The sequence below is a fragment of the Triticum urartu genome, chromosome 7A (assembly GCF_056163025.1).
Source record: "Triticum urartu cultivar PI428250 chromosome 7A, HENAU_Tu73, whole genome shotgun sequence".
In the NCBI taxonomy this organism is placed as follows: Eukaryota; Viridiplantae; Streptophyta; class Magnoliopsida; order Poales; family Poaceae; genus Triticum; species Triticum urartu.
Window position 1 is genome coordinate 691,461,721 of NC_141879.1, and position 20,331 is coordinate 691,482,051.

At 44.7% G+C, this 20,331-nt stretch overlaps 1 protein-coding gene and 1 long non-coding RNA gene across 2 annotated transcripts; one reads left to right on the forward strand and one right to left on the reverse strand.

Moving 5' to 3' along the window:
• Nucleotides 1-5,186: 5,186 nt before the first annotated feature.
• Nucleotides 5,187-6,395, reverse strand: LOC147961581 (uncharacterized). The gene has a single exon (XM_087533870.1). It carries the CDS (start codon nt 6,393-6,395, stop codon nt 5,187-5,189), a length of 1,209 nt encoding a protein of 402 aa, XP_087389996.1.
• Nucleotides 6,396-12,403: 6,008 nt separating this feature from the next.
• LOC147961582 (uncharacterized) lies at nt 12,404-16,145 on the forward strand. Its single transcript, XR_015611724.1, has 3 exons — nt 12,404-13,029; nt 13,749-14,109; nt 15,915-16,145. It is a non-coding gene; the product is annotated as an uncharacterized LOC147961582 (long non-coding RNA).
• Nucleotides 16,146-20,331: the final 4,186 nt, after the last annotated feature.

Sequence of the window (20,331 nt, forward strand, 5' to 3'; positions counted from 1 at the left end):
TGATGATGATTTAGATGCTATCACTTCTAGTCTGTTGAAACCGACAGATGGGGACAATGCAGAAAAAGGGCGACAATAGTAGTTCGATTCTCCCGCGAGGAATAAGTTCTATTTATCCCTAGTTCCTGCCTCATGTCTGGGGAAGCATTACTAGGGAAAAACTTATACACATGATTTTACCAGCAGCGAGTTTAAAAATAAGGCGCTGCTGCATTGTAGTAGTAGCGCGCTCTGGCAGTACTCGCTGCTTAAATAGACGTAGCAGCAGCGCGCCTCCTCTAAGCCGCGCTACTGTTATAATTCCCACGACCCCGCCGTGACGCTAGTTCTAGCAGCAGCGCTTTTATTCAGACCGCGCTACTGCTAGGTAGTTTAACAGTAGCGCATTTGCCTTTAGAGCGCTACTGCTAAAACTAGCTATCTCCAACCCGCCCCCCATGCTCTCCTCTATTCGATCCACACTCACACTCAAACTCACTCCCCCTCAACCCCCCCCCCCCCCCCCCGTGCGCGCCGGTCCTCCCCCGCCGGCCGCCGTCGCCCCCGCCAGCCGCCGTCGCCTACCCCTCTTCCCTCTGTGCCGCCGTCAACTCATCCTCCTCGCTGGACTCGGTACCGCCCTCCTCCTCCGTCCTCCCTCGACTTGCCGCCGGTCGGCCCCTCCTCGCTCCGCCTTCCTCCTCCGTCCTACTCTCTTCTCCCTCCTCGAGTCGCCCCTCCTTCTTACTCCTCCCTGCTACATTTTGATTTAGTAGGCTAGTTCATATGCAACATTTTGATTTAGTTGATATGATTTAGTTGATTTAGTAGGCTAGTTGATTTAGTTGATTTAGAACATTTTGATTTAGTTGATTTAGTAGGCTAGTTGATTTAATGGATTTAGAACATTTCGATTTAGTTGATTTAGTAGGCTAGTTGATTTAGTAGATTTAGTCGGCTAGTTGATTTAGTTGATTTAGAACATTTTGATTTAGTTGATTTACTATGCTAGTGAATTTAGTAGGCTACTTGATTTAGTTGATTTAGTATGCACCATTTGATTGTTATTTTTTCTGTATATGGATAGGTAGATGCTTTTGTTTTTTTGTAATAAGTTATATTTTGGCAAAATGTAGGTGCCAATTTAGTTAAATTTGCCACTTGATTTTTTAATCAATTATCTTAGGCAATAGGGGCCAAAATAGATGAAATGTCTTGGTAGGTGGTACCCTTATTTGGTACCCTTATAATTGTCTATAAAATTGCTTCTCGTGGAAGAACCAAAAATATCACATGCTACTGTTTTTCTTTCCTGTGAAGTGGATCGTTAATCCTTTGCTCATATTGCTTTAGGAAAATTGCGCCGCCACCACCACCACTATGTTGACTGTGTAAGTCAAGGTGCGCCAGCAGCCTTGCAATTGGCAAGCTGTTCGACATCTACTTCCAGCCGAGTTTTCGTCATGCGGCGTAAGAAATTAGATGAAATGTAACAACTATTTTATTTTTAGTGTTGGCATTTGCATTGTGTCATTTTGCTTTTTTTACACAGATCGTCCCATGCAATGTGAGGTTGAAATTCAACAAGCTGACAAGAGACACTGTGACATTTGAGGCTCTTGGGGGGCCGTACACTATGGAGGTCGAGAAAGGACGCAATATGTCGCAGATTGGAGGAGATGGATGGGCCTGTTTCCTCACCCACATGCGTCTTACTGGTGGTGAGTTGATTAACTTCTCCTTCAGAGCAGAAAGAACCAAGCTGGTTGTCATTTATCTCAACCTAGTGGAAGATGATGAAGATGACGAAGATGACGAAGATGATTCAGATAATGAGGACCCACTCGATGAAGATGATGAGAACTCACTTCATGAAGCCATTGTAGCAAGAATGAGGCTGAGAGAGGAGGAGGTGTGCAACCTATGGGACATAATTCCGCCACGTGATGACTTTGTCGGGGTGCCATTCGTGACCCGCCTGACAAGTACCATGGTCGATCGGCATGAAATGGTATGTTATACTGGCTGTAGTAATTTGATGATATATATATGCTTTATTGTTATACTTACAAATGCAAATTATCCGATGATATGCTTAGTGAATCCGATGATATGCTTAGTGTAGAGTCCAGTGATATGCTTTGTGAAATCTAGTCAATGATATGCTTTAGTGTAGAGTCTGATCACATGCTTATTAGTGTAGAATCCAAGGAACTATTAATAGTGTAGATAATCCATATATACTTACTAGTAGAATCCATGATTAATTAGTACAAATGCATAGTACTGTGTCTTTTGATAGTGTAGAAATCTAGACTTAATAGAAATATATTTGCAAGAGTATGTGCGAAGCTATTTATTAATTGATATATTTTTCTTATTCAGAAATTGCCAAAGAACCTATCTGTGAGTTGTGGTATCGAGCCTGATGAAGAAGGCTCAGCTGGACTACGCCTTACCGCAAGGGGCTCCATCACCACCTGTACTTACCGCATGGACACAGACGGTCGTACACACTTAAACTCGGTTGGGTGCAAGAGATTCCTCATTGGCAAGAATCTTCGTGTTGGACAGGTCATCCTAATTACTATCAGGAACACCCACCGCCCAGGCTTGAGGATGATGATCGTCGTCGATATCATCTTGAACTATATATGTGTGTGTGGCTATATCATCTAGAATTACATATGATGATTGTCGTCGATATCATGTAGAACTACATATGATGATCGTCGTCGATATCATCTAGAACTACATATGATGATCGTCATCGATATCACCTAGTACTGCTTGATGATGCATGTTGAGTATATATGAAATTGTTATCTAGTACTCCCTCCGTTCCAAATTACTCGTCGTCGTTTTAGTTCAAATTTTAACTAAAACCATGACGAGTAATTTGGAACCGAGGGAATAGTACCTAGTACCTATGATGCTTTATGGCTTTATGAAATTGATATCTAGTAGTACCTAGTATCTCGAAATTGCAGTTTATTGAAGCTGAAACAGGGTGGTAATGATGAAAGATATAGCAGTAGCGTGGGGCTAGAAAATCGCTAAATCTAACTAATAGTAGCGTGTTCCGGAAAAGCGCTGTTGAAATAGTCAATAGTAGTAGCGCGGGTACAGACAGCGCTACTACTAAGAGTTAGCTGTAGCGCCATATTGGTAGCGCGGCCGCCCGCGCTGCTGATAGCCTCAAAACCTGAGCTACTACTAGGGTTTTCCCTAGTAGTGAAGGGGTGATGTCTCCCACCTTAACACCTCTTTCACCTTCAGCATATGTGTCAATGAGAGATTGAAGAGCCCGAATAAAGAACATTCCACAGAAGAATGATACTCTGGCATTATTGCCGGGCCCAATGAATTTGTTACTTTGGAACTGTCGCGGGTTGAGCGACCACACAACAGTTCATGAACTGCGCGATCTCATGCCGAAGTCTGTGATACATCACTGATATATCTATAAACTTTGTATATTTCATGCCTATTAACTTCTAAGTGTGCAATGTTTCTAATTTTTTTAGGGACCAACGTATTAATTCAATGCTCACTTCTAGTTCCTATTTTTTGTTATTTTTGGAATTTCAGAAAAAAAAATCACCAAACAAAAATTCCTCAATAAAATCTGAGAAAATGATAGCGTGTTTTTGTAGCACTAGAGGACTAGAGTGCCAAGGCCCATCATCTGGAGGGGCATGGTGGGCCCGCAAGGCCTAGGCACCTAGTGAAGGTGCCCGTCTTACAAATGCGCCTATGACATGTGGGGCTTTCCTCCCTCCTCTGTGGCTTCGGTGGCCAATTGCTTTATATACCCTTGAAACCCTACCCTGGATAATTGTGAATTTTTTCGCCGCCACTTTGTGATTCTGAGGGCGATCTTCATACTCAACCCTTTTCGTTACTCTCCAAAGGGAGAACTCGTTTGCATCATCACCAACATCGATCCTCATGCTTCTAGATAAGTTATAAGTAGCACTACAACATATCCGAACACTATTGATCGTGCATCACTGACCGGCCACTGGCCATATGTTAGTGATGAGCACTACCACTGACCTGCCATAAGCACTTTGGTGCTCGGCCGGACGCTTATCACAGACTGAAAAACAATTGCCTGTTTGTGATACGGTGATTCTAAATGAAAAGGCTGCTCCATTTGACATGTCTGAGTTTTCCTTCTAAATCCGACCCTTAGTCTTTCCCACCCGTCAGTGATGTTGTTTAGTTCGGTTGTTATATGCAACCTCCATGGCTCATGTACATTACAACCCTCCCCGCCCATGGCCGAGCACCAGCCACTTTAGCTTTCAGTTTGTCCTGCCCGGCATCATCGAACGTGTGTTGCCAGCCAATGCGGGGCACTACTCTGACACGGCAGCACCCATGTCGTCCCTAGCGGCATTCTGTTTCATGAGTCGCATGTACGGTCACGTGACTATAGACCCCCTCCTCCCCCCCCCCCTCAATCGTTCTTATGGTGGTGCCGGTGTTGATATGCCACAGTAGTAAGATTCATTCCTTGTAGGTGCCGATGTATATTCTTCCATGCATGCTTTCATGAACTTAGAGGTGAAAATATTACAATTCTTCTGAATGTTACAATTGGTATGTGCGGCGATACATATTATGTTATGCGTAGTTAGAGGTGACAATGTTACAATTTTTATGAATGATACAATTGGTATGTGTGATGATACATATACTATTATATATGCATTTTTAGAGGTGACAATCTATATTATTTTATGCATTCTTGTAGGTACTGATGTACTCTGCTATGCATGCTTGCACAACTCACCATCTGTCATAAGAAAACATATAAAATCCATGATATGTCATTATGCATTCCATGCGATTACATGAACATGTATGTGATACCGGAGGCAGCATATCACTTGGAAAGTGTTTGATTTGCCTAGATACCGATCAAACATTTATATTTTTTTATCCTTTTGTATTTCATTGCGCACAATATTAGCATAACGCACAATGGAAGCTAGACCAAAGTAGTAAACAAATCAGCAAGAGGTAAACCTTGCATTCCTCCTTCATTGCTGGGAACTAAGGATGCCAGTTACCGGCCCATTCACATTTTTAATGGTCAAACAGATATAAGCATATAGCAGCATCATGTACATTAATTGTAACTAGCAGACCACATTTATATAGGCAGATTAAAAAGAGGCAAACCTAAGCTAGCAGTGTTATTCTTTCAGCAGATCACGTCCTTCCTTCATCAGAGGGAATTTTGGAGGCCAAACCATCATAAAGGGGCTGACACTAAACACGTAATCATCCTCTTCTGTCATGTCGTAAACCTTCTTCAAAACCTTGCTTTTGATATAAAAAAGGTAGAGGGCATTGTCCGCCTCGATCTCAGAATTGGACCCAGGTGCATGTACATCTGCATCCTTGAAACCATGACTTGGTATCATATGATTAGCACATATCTCACGTAAACAAATGGTATTCACAAGGAACCAGTTGGCAGCGCCATTATTGCCATCCACCCCGTGCAGCCAGATGCGTATTTGTAGGTCCTTGAGAGTGATGAGATGAACCCCAGAATCATCATCTGCGAGCGACAGCTTGCCACACCACGATAACACCTCTTCTGGGAGGTTAACTAACGACAGAGAGGCAGACACAAGATCTAGCACGATTAAAATATTGATCCCGCTCACATAGGCCAGAGTATAGATCTTGCCGTCACCAATCAAACTAGCAACATGATCGAGTCGTAGCGAAATACGGGTGAATTCGGTTGCAACCGAAGAGTAGATGGCCCATATATCATCTTGTAAGACATACACATCCACAATTGTCTGCTGCCCTTCCACGCCCATTGCCAGATAGAAGAAGGACAGGCCGTCGTCGCCGCCTTTGAGGATGACCTCTCTGTCGTAGTATGTGAAGCGGTCATCATGGATGCTGCTGGTTTGCGGAACTGGCGGGAGGATGGTCGTGTATCTCCCAGGGTAGAGCGGGCATCGGACTGTTCTTACTGGTGGGCCGTCGTGCAGGTAGGAGGTGAGTAGGAGGAGGCCGTTCCAGCAATCCACACAGAAGCCGAAGCTGTCGCTGCCCAAGGTGCCCAAATCGAAGTTTGCAGGGTGGACAACGGCAGCGAGCTCAGGGGGCTGAGGCATCGGCACGAACCGCGGTGGCTTGGTGCCTCCAGTTTTGACGTAGAAGCCGAGGAAACTGGGTGGGTGGAGGTCGCGGAAGCGGCGGAGGAAGACGGGGTCGGAGGCAAGGCGGAGCCAGCTCTTGCAGACTAGAGCGGTGTGGACGAGGCTGGTGGGGAAGGCCACGCGGAGGAGGATCTCGCCGAGGAGATCGTCGTCGTCGAGAACGGCCGAGGTGGCCGCTGTGGCCGGTGGCGGCGATCGCGGCGCCCCGAGTGCTTCCATGGTTTGGTGATCTGATGAGATGAGATTTGGGCGAAGAAGAAAAAGGTAGGAGCTGATTTTTGTTTTTCGATGGGTTTTTCTGATATAAAACACCTGAACGCGTTTCGTTTTTATTACAAAGAGTTGCAAATCCCTGCAAAAAAATAATTTATGCACAAAGCTCTAAAATATTGTTTTTTCTCTACCAGTCTAGTATCTTGTTTTCTGCATTGTTACAAAGTTTTTTTTAACACAGTACAGATACAAGCGCTCATACATACGCGCATACACTCACCTTATGAACGCACACACGCATACCCTACCTCTATGAGCACCTTCGACAAACTGAGTTGGCATATCATCTTGAGATGTACGAAGACACCGTAGCCGCCTCTCGTCGTCGACGGGAACGTTTTCTCCTACTGAAAGCGCATCGCCGGAAATCCTAAAATAAATCCAGGACTAATGCGAGCACCAGGACTTGACCCCTGGTGGGTTGGGATACCACTGTCTCTCTAACCATCCAACCACAATAAATTGTTGTGGCATTGTCAAAGAGGTCATAGACGATTCCGAACCCTGCATAACATGGCAACCCCAATAGATTCCCACCTCTTGACATCATATTGGCGCTAGAGGCGGGTGGAGTGGCGATGATTTGGCGGTGGAAAAAGAGGCAGAGATGGTCTTCACGCCTATCTACAGGAGAAAGGGGAATAAGAGGCGAAGGGCTCTCTCGATGATTTTTACTTCTTTTATCCGGTCGGAGTTTTATTTACTTGACACTGACAAAAGTCCTCCCATCACTCTTCATATATTCTCAAAGCATATGAGATATGATGACCCTAACTTTCTCTTCACAAAGACATGTAAGATGACTCAAATCAAGAAAGACATGTAAGATCATTTGAGTTAAAAAAGTACACAGAAGATATTTGCAAACAAAAAAGTAGGACCTTTTTTCTATATAAAGTACTTTTGGCACTTCATTTAAAACCACCTTTTGAAGCATGCAAACTTCAGCTTGCATGGTCTATCACAAGAGCTAAGGGCATCTCCAACCGGTCCCTTATAATTTAGCCCCTCAAATGGCCACAGATACCTTAACCCCTAAATAAATCTTCAGCAACTATTTTATGTTTTTGTATATGATGTAGGGTGAAATCCTAGATGGCCAATCTTTTCACACTTGAAGGGCGGAAAGGAACACTAGTAGAAAACGGGCCTATTGTCCCGGTTTGTAAGGGCCTTTTGTCCCGTTTCTTGAACCGGGACTAAAGGGTTGTTACTAATGCCCTGACCCTTTAGTCCCGGTTCTAACCAGAACCGGGACAGATGGGCCTCCACGTGGCCTGCGCGCTGAGCCCAGGCAGGAGGGCCTTTGGTCCCGGTTGGTGGTACCAACCGGAACCAATAAGCATCCACGCGTCAGCATTTCTGTGGCTGGAGTTTTTGTTTTTTTAAGGGGGGTGGGGGTTTTGGGGGTTTTGGGGGGTTAATTTAGGTATTTCATATATTGTGTTAGCTAGCTAATTAATAGAGAGAAGTGTCCTCTCTTATGTCCGTACTTGGTCGACGCTACGTACTATACATACGTATAGAGAGGACTAGGCACGCTAGCTAGCTAGTAAGCAAACGAAGGAAACAGAAGATCGTCATGAACATATATGCATACGGAGAGAAGTGATATCGACCACCTCTCCTTCTCCGAGAGATTGGTCGAACAACAAGTTCTCGTATATCTATCCGACACTACAGACTACATATATACAATAATTATCTCTTACAAATATAATCTCCTAAATTACGGACGCATGGTCCACATAGTATTCTCCGTCTTCAGCGATCACGTGGTCAAGAAAGAATGCCGCCAATTTCTCTTGAATTGCTCGCATGCGATCTGGTGCTAGGAGTTTATTCCGCATCCGAAACATCTAATTTGAAGAAGGGGGTCAATACATATATATATGTGAATGAATGAAACTCAACACAAATGATGGTAATAAAATAAAATTGAGAATATTGTTATTTACGCACTTCATATTGTTCGTCAGAGTAGCCCCGCTCACAGGTCGTGTGGCGGATGGACTCACAGACGTAGTATCCACAGAAATCATTCCCTTGTTCCTGCAACAAACACTTTACAAGAAATAGAGGTGAATCAAATTGATAAGCAAGAATACCAAATGGTATTGATGAAACTGGCGCTTGAATCACTAGGAGATGCGCGGAACATGCTACTATAGTACTTACTTTCGGGTGTCTAAATTCCAGCTCCTTCGACAGTCCCGGAGCTTTTCTGGTGAATTTTCTCCAAACCCTGCCGGACGAAGAAAACAATTACTTGATATCAGAAATGAACAAAGTTGCTGATATGGTGGATAATGATCGATTTAACTTACTTCTCGAGCATTTGAGTCATGCCCGCATACTCCTGGGGATCTTTTCGTCTAGAGTCCAAGACAGTTACTACTCCCTGCTGAAGCCTAATCTCTAGGAGAATATAGTGGTACCTGCGCACGCATGCATAACTCATCAATTACATTACTATAACCTGGACTAATATATAAGGGAAACCGAATATGCACAAGACAGTAACACTCACTTGAAGTTGTAAGGAAAGAGTATTATATCTTTGTGTTCATTTATTTTGAATGATCGTAGCAAGTTGGCCTCGCTTTCTGCAGCATGAAATTTAACCTCAGTTGCATCTATGAGATATGTGTTAATGAACCCAATATCACCGACTTGTCTTTTCTTAAATTCGGCGATCTTCAATCTGCATAATTAATATAGTGAGGATAATTATAAATAAATGCAATGAAAGAGCTGAGCTATATAGAGAGACTTAATGACAGAAGTAGTAGTACTTACAGACAGTAGCAGGTGACCGTTGCTTTATCGAGGGCCAATTGATTGAAAAACTGATAGAACTCCTCAAATGGAATAGGCAACAGATCAATTCCAATGAGGTCATGCTCCTTTTTAACTCTCACATACAAAGTACTCCTCCCCCAGACTCTCTGCAGATTTTCAAGTACCAATCATGCAATCTTCGCATCATCGTTGTTAGAGATTTTTCATCTTTGACGAGAGGCTTCCCGTACTCGTATCTGTGTATCTGCACGTCCATGAAATCATAATGTACATCGTCGGACAGGTAATCTTCAAGATTGCTATAACCGGGCACCATCCTCGGATCGACGATGTCGCTAGGCACCTTGAGTGGGGGGCACGATTGATTCCCTTGTTCGCCGAGCTGGGCAATTTGTTTCCCAGCTGCTCGTCGTTCTTTCATCCTTTGATCACTGATTGTACTTCCCGACCGCTCCGCTTCGGCCCATGTCTTTCCAATAATGCGCTCATAGTTGCCTTTTCGGCGGAGACTTGGGTGGTTTTGCCAGGGCAGCTAGAGTGCGCTTCACTTTCACCAGATCTACCTTCTCCTCCGGAGGTGGATGTCTCTTTGCTTTCAACCCTTGAAACCAGTCATCCACTTCGGTTCGTGCGATCTTCGCGTTCTCCTCCGGGGTCCTCTCGTATGGTAACTTCTCTGGAGTCTTCAGAGAAGGACCGAATCTGTACGTCCTCCCGCCTCTGGTTGTACTGCTAGACACCGGCCGAACAGACGGAGCGGCTGTCTTCTTTACTTGCTTACAAGGCGGAGGAGAAGGACTACGACGCGCTTGCTGACGAGGTGGCGGGTCTCTTCCGCCCTTGCTGACGAGGCGGAGAAGGAGGAGGCTGGCTGCTCGGGCGCGCCAACGCAGGCGGAGAAGGAGGCGGAGTGCCGCCACACGCCGGAGAAGGAGCCGGCCGAGGGCCCTGATCGTCACTCGCCGGAGGAGGAGGCGGTGGAGGAGGCAGAGTGCCCTGACTCGCCGGAGGAGGAGGAGGAGGCAGAGGCGTCCAGTTCGGAAGGTTGATGAGCTCCTTCCGCCATAGGCATGGAGTCTTCAGAGAAGAATCCAGCCGAGTATCCCCTTCTCCGGTAGGGTGGTCAAGCGGGAGGTCCTCAAATCCCTCTGTTATTTCATCCACCATCACCTTAGGATATCCTTATGGAATCGGCCGGCAGTGAAAAGTTGCGCCAGGTTTATTAGGAAAAACAGAGCCAACAGCCGCCTTGACCTTCATATTAATCCATTGCGTCATAAGGTGGCAATTTTGAGCCTCCGTGATAGCATCCACGGGATAGCTGGCAGGAGCCGTCAAGACAAGCTCCGGCTGAAGCAGCTCGGTGGAAGCCACGCTGCTTCTCCGCTGAGATGGCGGGGTAGCTTCAGGGGAAGCTTCGGCAAGTCGTTTGCTGCGATTTTCTTCTCGTTCCTCTATCGCTTGTACCCTTGCGTGCAGTGCCTGCAGTTCGGTCTGCTGCACTTTCTTCCTCCTCTCGTGGCTTTTGTAACCGCCTGCGTCCGGAAACCCAGCCTTCCACGGAATGGAGCCTGGCATACCTCGTGTCCGTCCAAGGTGCTCAGGATTTCCGAGGGCCTTTGTGAGCTCGTCGTTCTCTCTGTCTGGAAGGAACGTCCCTTTCTGCGCTGCATCGATATAGTACCGAAACTTCTTCAAGGGTATGTCAAGTTGCTCGTCCGTCCAAATGCACTTCCCTGTTACAGGTCCAAGGATCCACCAGCCCCGAAGAACCAAGTCCGGCAATGGTCTGTCTAGTTCATTGTCTCTAGTTCGATCCCTTTATCAAGCAGATCAGTCTCAGCCTTTGCCCACTTAGGCCGGGGTTTGAGGTAGCCACCTGACCCCGTGCGATGGTGAAGCATCTTCTTCGCAGCATTTTTCTTGTTTGTCTCCGACATCTTCTTACTCTTATCCGATGTCTTGTGGGCCACAAATGCGGGCCATTGATCTCTGATCTTCTCATATTTGCCCTTGAATTCTGGTGTCTCTTTTTTGTCGACAAACCTTTACAGCTCATTCTTCCACCTCCTGAATAGCTCTGCCATCTTCTTAAGAGCAGCAGACTTAATTAATTGCTCTATAACCGGCTTCTCCGGATCCTCCTCTGGCGGTAGGGTGAAATTTGCCTTTTGCTCCTTCCAAAGATCATCTTTCTGCATATCATTGACATAAGACACCTCAGGGTCTTCTTCAACTGGCTTAAACCATTGGTGGATGCTGATCGTGATCTTGTCCCTAACAAGAACCCCGCACTGAGCAGTAAATGCATCCTTTGTCCGGATGGGTTCAATCGGTAGGCCGTCGCGCGCGATTTCTGTGATCTCAAACCTTTCATCCTCGCGCAACTTTTTCTTCGGGCCTAGTCTCTTTACCGAAGTTATGCTCGAACCGGAGGGCTAGAAAAAAGAAGAAAGACGAGAGTTAATTAATATGTGTACATACCAAAACAATGAATGCATCAATTAGCTAGTCTCAGCACAGGCTTAACTAATATATTTACCTGGCCGGACTCTGTTCGGTCACTGAAGCCGTCACCCTGTTCTTCCGGACCTGCTTCTTCACCTTGCTGTTCTTCCGGACCTGCTTCTTCACCCTGCTGTTCTTCTAGACCATCATTGTCGTTAAGAAAACACGACATGACATCACCTCCGTCTAAGATTATGTCCCGCAACCTCTCTTCTGCTTCCTCGTCTCGTCCGTGCTCTCCATATTCACTACAAGAAATCTGTTAATCCATGACGGACTTCGGGTGACGTTCCTGAAAACCGTCACGGGAACCGTCATGGATGAACAAGACGCGAATAACCTCCAAAACGGCAGCCCCTTGATGACGGGCATTGAAGGACCGTCACAGAAACTGTCATGAATCGACCATCTATGCCTTTTTTTTTCTTTCTTTAGTTGCCATATGAACCGTCATGGATGGCTTCTGCCGATGTGTCTGTTGTACCCGCTTATTTGGTCCACTTGTCAATCAGCCATATATAAAAGTTGGAAAGAAAAGGGCGCGTCTAAAATTTGAGAGAGCGCGGAGATGCAAAATTTTAAGTGGCCAACGCGGCAGGGTGGCAAAATTTCGAGCCAGCCCATTTATACTCCACAGTCCACACACACCTAACCCTAATTCCCCATTCTATCCTCCCGTTCCCTCAGCCGCCGCCACTCCACCAATCTTCCTCCGCCCGCTCCATGCCGGCGCCGCCGCAGAACAGCCTCACCTCTCCCGATCCATCGATCCCCTCTCTTCTCCCCTATATGTGCGTCGCCCCCTCCCCATCTTTCCCACGGCCACGGCCACAAGCCCGTAACCCCACCCCAGTCCAGATCACGCGCTCGAGTTGCGGCGGTAGTGGTCGCGACAGGTCCATTTCCTCCCGGCGCAGATCAATCCGCCTTCCTCGGTCGCACTCGAGCAGCGCATGTCCCGCCGAAACCCATGATGCATTGTCCATCCAACCAGATCGACACCGACGAGAAGGCCAAGGTGGCGGTAGCGGCGCCGAGCTCGTCGTTCTCTAGCACCGGATTTGGAAGTCTCTAATGTCCCGTGCGACTGCCACGGATCCATCTTCGGTCGGCGGCGAGCTATGGTGAGATACAGGTGGCGCCGCCGCCACGGAGCTAGCCACTCCCTTCTGCCATCCGCGCTGCAGCGACAGGCGCTGCCTCTGCGGCTTTGCCAGGGGCCTCTGCCCGTCGCGTACGTGCTGCTCCTCCTCGTCATCTCCGTGGATGGGTTCGTCCCCTTTAAGCTCTGATCTTACCTACTGCAGGGCTAGTCGATTGGTCCGCGGTTCATTTGTATTCTGTCAAAGTTCATTGGTGATGTCCATGGCTACCTGTTTAGTTATTTCTGGGTACATGTGCAATAGATAGGTTCTGTTTCTTGGTACTCTAGAACTGGAAGATATGTTGTGTTAAAAAATGCAAGTCTGTATGTCACGGTCATGTTCTCAATCTGCAAACAAATAAATCCTTGTCATGCTGTTTGTCCATGTGTCCCATATATCCACTCTTCTTCATCGCATACAAGGAGGGGTTCTCAATATGAATTTCATGTCTGGCTCGGATTCAGATTGTTTTGAGTACATTAATTGGCCTGATATTGGATTTGAGTGCATTAAAATAGACCTGATACTGAATTCAGATTGTTTGAGTACACATTATTTAGCCTGGTAATTAGATTCAGATCTCATGTATTGATGTATGTGTTGAGTAATGCTACTGAAGTACTGATCCAAGGGACAACTGAACGAGCAACCCTGCTTTTATGCATGCGAATTTTGACCTATGCCATGGTTAGTAATGTTCCTCATGTGTTGGGGTGTAGTCTATTGTCTGTTTGTCTTAGTTTTGTATGTCAGTTATTTAAGTGCTTAAATGGCAGGTGTGGCAAACTAGGCTTCATCTGGCATTTTCATGGAATTAATGTGCTTGTACTGTTTCAAAATTCAGGAATGGATTTCTTGGAAGTTGGTCTTGTAGCATTTTCTCTTCAAGAAAATGGAGCCAGTGGTTATGATCTATTTTGGCACACAACTTAATTTGTTATCTCTGAAGCTGTAGCCAGTGTTGATGTACTTCTCAAGGTATGTTACTGCTTAGTCTTTATGATGCAGCTAGATTTTTCGTGATTCTGGCATTTTCATGGAATTAATGTGTTGCCGATCCTTCGCTCGTTGGACATACCTTGAGATGCATGATGTGCTCGCCAATGAGGCGCTCCAGCAGGGGCTCAAGGAGTACTCCAGCTAGCCCACACTCTTGCAGCTCTTCATCGACGGCGAGTTAACTGGTGACTGCGACATCACTATCGGTATGTATATATGTGCTTTCTGCCTTCTCCCGTTATTATGGTTCAGGACGTTGAGCCCCTCTGTTACTGGCAGTACACATACATGGTATCTGTTCTGCGAGAAGCTTGTTTTGTAATCTGTCATATATGTTCAGTTGTGGATGATAATGGTCAACTTGGCATGTGGAAACTCCATGTCTGCGTAGACGTTTCAGGCATATAATTTGCTCATGTTGAAGGCATGGTACATTCTTGTACCTGACAGTGTCCATGGCAATGTCAAATGTTTTATAGTTCATTTCTTCACATTCAACGTGCACATGGAACTCTACCTGTGGAATATGTGCTCTGTACTTTCCTTTTCCCACAACTATGGTTCAAAATTTGAGTCTTTCTGCTATGGTTGTACATACCGGCGATATTTTTTATGAATTGTTTTGTGAGAAACTTGTTCTGTGCATCAGACATAGAAATACATTTGTTGATTTGACGTACTTGTAGCAACAAAAATGAGTGGGCGGCCTATGGTTCCTTGAGTATTTTGTGTGATGTAGTGTGTGCGTCTGCTTCAGGGATCATTGATCCTATGCTCTAGCACTTAGCCAAAACTATAGTATCACAAAATATGCATGCCAGTTTTATGACTAGCTTTAGATGGCTTTGTTCTCTCAGCACCAACAACATTACATAATGTCAGCCTCTGGTGCGAGCTAATAACCATGTTGCTCAGACTCTGAAGTTCTGAGGAAGCATCTTTGATGTAAACCTTGAAACTGTATTTTATAACCACAAGCCTCCAGGATGGTATGAATTACCATCCCATAACGTGATGACAACCATTGCAAATTATTTTCCAGATTTACTTATGAGTAACAAAAATCACTTGCCTGCTGTTGGTTCATGAAACCAACTGTGCTCCAGCATTTCCGCACCATGGTTATTGAACTACTACAATAGTATCCCAGTGCTAGAATGCATGGATATTTCTGGAACCAGCGTATCAGTATCAGGTGCATTTTAAAATTAGTGTATCCGTATCAGGTCCATTTTAAAATTAGTACTCCCTCCGTCCCAAAGTTCTCGTATTAGATTTGTCTAGATACGTATGTATCTAATACTAAAATGTGACTTGATACATCCATATTTAGACAAATCTAACACAAGAATTTTGGGACGGAGGGAGTACATGATATGAAATAGGAAAGCAATGTGCCAGTTCCACCAAGCTGTTCTAATTTGTTTGAGTGAAATATAGAATAACAAATAAATCTCATTCTGTTCTCGAACTCATTGTAGGTGTATCTCCCTAGCTTTTTAAACAATTTACTAGTTAAAGGGTAAAAGAAGGACCAAGACTCACACCGGTAATTGTCCATCTTCCACGAGGAAAATATTTCGCATGTTCATTGTCTGTTAAATGTTTTCTTCTATTAATATTAACAAAATAGAAATTATCACATTAATAAAAGCGATTAATCCCAAGATTCACTATGTAGTCCAACAAAATTATATGTTGTTCCAATCACAAAAGTATTTAATGTCATAGGATAATTGTAGCTCCGAGACCATGGTTGTGGTGTTCGTACAGAAACCAGCCCACTTGCTTCTACATTTAACTTTTAAGGTGTAATTTTTCATTAGTGAGCATGGTAATTGGAAAATGCTATCCATATACAAACCAATTGAAGAATATATATTCTTTAAAAATAATTGAAGAATAGTACATACATGAAATATGAGCTCGCTCGCCCCATGCCACCGGGGTATGCGCCGTGCCAAGATGCATTGCATTTTTTGATGTCGTCTTACAGTTTGTTGACGTGCAGGCAATGTTGAGCATGGGTTGAGTTGAGATATTGGCGTATAAGGTTTTCCCTCCAATGAAGTTGGCGGCAATGGCTGGATCCGTGTCCAGAAATGCATGGAGATGACCCCTGGTTGTCAGTTGTCGTTTGGCCAGCCTTGAGCGGGGCTGTGGTGCTGCAGAATTAACACAGGGTGTTTGTAGTTTTAAGTTTCTTTTTTTGCTAGTCCTTGATAGATGTATTGTTCGGCTATAACTGTAATCGTAAGTTTTTTGTGCAAATTTTTTCTGTTGTATATGGAGTTGATTGCCTACGGACTACAACCCTCCGGTTTATATAGACACCGGATAGGTTTAGGGTTACATATAGTCGGTTACAATGGTAGGAGATCTTGAATATCCGCATCGCCAAGCTTGCCTTCCACGTCAAGGAAAGTCCCATCCGGACATGGAACGAAGTCTTCAATCTTGAGTCCGGCTGAAGGTATAGTTCGGCTACCCGAACACCCCCTAATCCAGGACTCCCTCAGTCGTCGTCGGTCTCCACGTAGTAGTAGGCATCGGCGGTGGCATCTGGCTCCTGAGCTCTCACATCTGGTTGCATCAACTGGAAAGAAGAAGAAAGGGGGGGAAAAGGGGTAGCAAAGCAACCGTGAGTACTCATCCAAAATACTCGCAAGCAAGGATCTACACTACATATGCAACATTATCAAAGGAAGGCTGTATATGTGGACTGGGCTGCAGAAATGCCAGAATAGAGGGGAGAACCTTGTCCTATCGAAGACTAGCATCTTCTGGAAACCACCATCTTGCAGCAAAAGGAGAGAGTAGAGTAGCATAAAGTAAAGTAGTAGAAGTGTTATCAACCTCGGCCAGAGACCCTTTCTCGACTCCCTGCGAGAAAGCAATCCCAGAGCCATACTCACTAGTGCAGAACCGGGCAATAGCACCGGTTCGTAAGGCCCTTTAGTGCCGGTTCCATAACCGGCACTAAAGTGTGGTCACTAAAGCCCCCCCCCTTTAGTACCGGTTCAGCACGAACTGGTGCTATAGGGCAACCACGTGGCATGAGCCAGCTCCGGGGGCCGGGAGCCCTTCAGTACCGGTTGGTAACACCAACCGGTACTAAAATGTTTGGGGTTTTTTTGGTTTTATGATTTCTTTTTCATTTAATTTTGTGTTTTTCATTTTAATTCTTTTTCGTTTGCTGGTATTTGAGGCGATCATCTATCATCTGTTTGTGTTGGATCCATCCCTCAATAAAAATTCTTTGTCTCCTAATTTATCATTGCTCTCCGCGATGAGGTACGCATGGCGCACTCGCCCATGAGCGTCTCCAGATTAACGGCTCTCGCTCTGATTCAGGAGGAGGAATCCGAGCATAGCATGCCATGGGCTCGCCCACTAGTGTACGTGTAGCCTTATCTCTTGCCCTCAGTTATTCCAGTCTTTGTTCTTTTTTTTTTCAAATGACCCACAAGTGCTACGCCTTTTCATTTAAGTAGGGGAAAACACAATATACAGAGAAACTAATTAAGCAGGGAAGTAAAGAAAAGAACAGGGTCCAGGAGTGCCACCAGCAGCCCGGCTGTACAACATCTAATTTTTTGGGTGCGACGAGATTTTATGTGAAGCCATAAAACTCTAACCCTCTAACCTTTTCTTTGAGAAAAAAACCGATCTAAAGCTGACCTGGAATAGTTTATGGAGGCATGGTGCCGAAGAACTGAGGCACTGACGGAGCCAGGGGCGAGGTGGGAGGTTGAGGAGGGCAGCAAGCGACGCGGGGACTGACCCGGAGCTGGCGGCGCCCGAAGCGGAAGCGGTCATGGCGCCGGCGGCAGCAGCCCTAGGGTTTAGGGTTTCGGTGGTGCAGCGGCGGCGGGTGGAGTAGAAGACCTAGGTTAGGCTCTATACCATACATGTAAAACATAGGTTTTGCGGGAACTGGCTCAACCCTCTATGGGGTGGCCTATAACATATATATAATGATGACATCCAAGTTCAATACCAATATGGTATGGTTTACACAGTAGGACTACAATACGAAGTCTAACAATAATCTACAAGGTACAAATAGTAATGGCGACGCAAGTCTTGCAAATTAACAAAAGGAAATCTAAACTAAAAATCCCTAACCCTAAACCCTAATAGTAAACAGTAAATTGGAAATGCCATTGATACAATTGCGATTATTTTTTTTAAACGAAATGTGAACCCTAAAATCTACATGCGTGCTGTAAACAGTAAGCACTAAACCCTAAATCTTACATGCAGATGTATAAAATCATAATATAAGGATCTACAATCAAGAAAACGGAAAGTATTTGTTTTGCAGACGAAATAGAGGTGTTCTTGCTCTATTTTGCAGAGGAAACAAAGGTGTTCTCCCCTGCAGAATACAACAAGTATCTGTGCCGAGCAGCACTGTTTATACAGTAATGGCAGATGGTTCATGTACCGTGCTCTGGCTATGATCACAGTATTGCCCTTTTACTCAAAGACAATGAATCAAATCCCGGGAGATACCAAAGGGGAGCTTCCTCGAAACAGGCTTTCGCCTCGCTTTATTATATATAAAGCAACAACCGAATAAAGTACATGGCTGAACGATGCAAGATGGGGAGCTAATGGGGAAGCCTAAACAGTTTAACCCTCTTCCTCCAAGGGTAGCTCCTAATATGCATAAAAACAACAGTTTTGCTAAATCACATCTAGATGTGCCATAAGTATTGCACTTCTAAATCATATGTCATTGATCTTACATTGAGATTTGTGTGAATATTTTCTTTCTCTTTTTTCTTTTTTCTTTATGCTTGATTCACTCACTTAGATGTGCAATAAGTAGAGCACATCTAGATGTGCCCTAGACACACCCCTACTTTTTTTTTTGAGGGAATGCCATCATGGCTAATTTTATTAAAATTAAATCACGCTTACATCGGTGGCAAAATAAAAGGACTAGGTGGATCATCAGCCCACACACAACTATCTAGCCTACATTCATGTGCAAGTGTATGCGCTACCCCATTTGCTTCCCTTGGACAGTGCATAAATAAGATTCTGTCAAAAGAGCTCGCCTGAATACGAATGTCTTCGAATATTGGAGCAGCAACTGCTGCAGAGAAACCGCCTTCCAGAAGAGTATCAATAACTCCTGCACAATCAGACTGAATAACTAATTGCTGACAGCCTATTTGATTTGCAAGATGAATACCATCTAGAACTGCTTGAGCTTCAGCTGTTGCCGCGTCAAGCGCAAAAGGAATGAGCTTGGATCCTGCGCCTACAAATCTTCCTTTATCATCTCTGATTACCACACCTGTAGCTCCTGACCTCATATTAATATCGTAATTCGTATCAACATTTATAGAGACAAAACCCTCAGACGCCCGATGCCAAGTACTTGATCTTGGCTGAATCTCTTTCCCTTGTGCTTTCGAGAAACTAGATACCAAGACTTGAATTGACATCGCCGCTTGTGATAAAGATTGCACAGTTTCTGCATGGACTGTCTGTCTTCGTCTCCACCAAATATACCAAGCGGCCGTTATGATTGTTTCTCTCAAAAACTTTACTGATGCATCAACTGGGACCCTGAACTTTCCAGCCATCAGATAATCAAGCACTGCACTACCTGACCGATCTATCTGACATGCTTCAGTAACCACCTCTATCAGGCCAATTTTCTGCCAAATACCTTTTGCTTCCTCACACTGAAAAATAACATGTTTTATGTCTTCACAATATCTCTTACAGACCGGACACGTACTGTTATTCATTATGTGGCGGTTAACCAGAACATCATAACAGGGAAGAATCCCATGCAAACATTTCCAAGTAAAAAATTTCACTTTTGCTGGAACAACGCACTTCCAAAGATCTCTCCAAATCGTGTTCAAACCTGAATATCCCGTTCCATCAGATCTTTGCAAGGAGACACCAAAAGTAGATTCCCACTCCATGTGGTAAGCAGAACGAACTGAAAATAAACCATTCTTACTGAATTTCCATGCCACAAAATCACCCATTCCATTCTGACTCAACGGAATTGCTAGGATTTGTCTTGCATCAATATCCCAAAAAATGGATCAAATTAAGTCAGCATCCCATACTCCTGAACTAGCAAATAGTGACCTTTGGGCGTCAAAATCTTCCCGTTATTACTATACGGTAGCCATGCATCCTCCCAAATATCAATTTGCTGACCATCTCTGACACGCCAGATCGCTCCCTTATTAAATGTATTGAGCCCTGACAATATACTCTGCCAAGTAAAAGATGAACCTGATTTAAGTTTAGCATTAAGTATCTTGCCATCAGGATAGTACTTACTTCTCAAAACTCTTGCGCATAAGCTGTCCGGAGCCTCAATTAATATCCATATTTGTTTAGCTAACATAGCTAAATTAAAATAGTGAGGATCTCTGAACCCCATT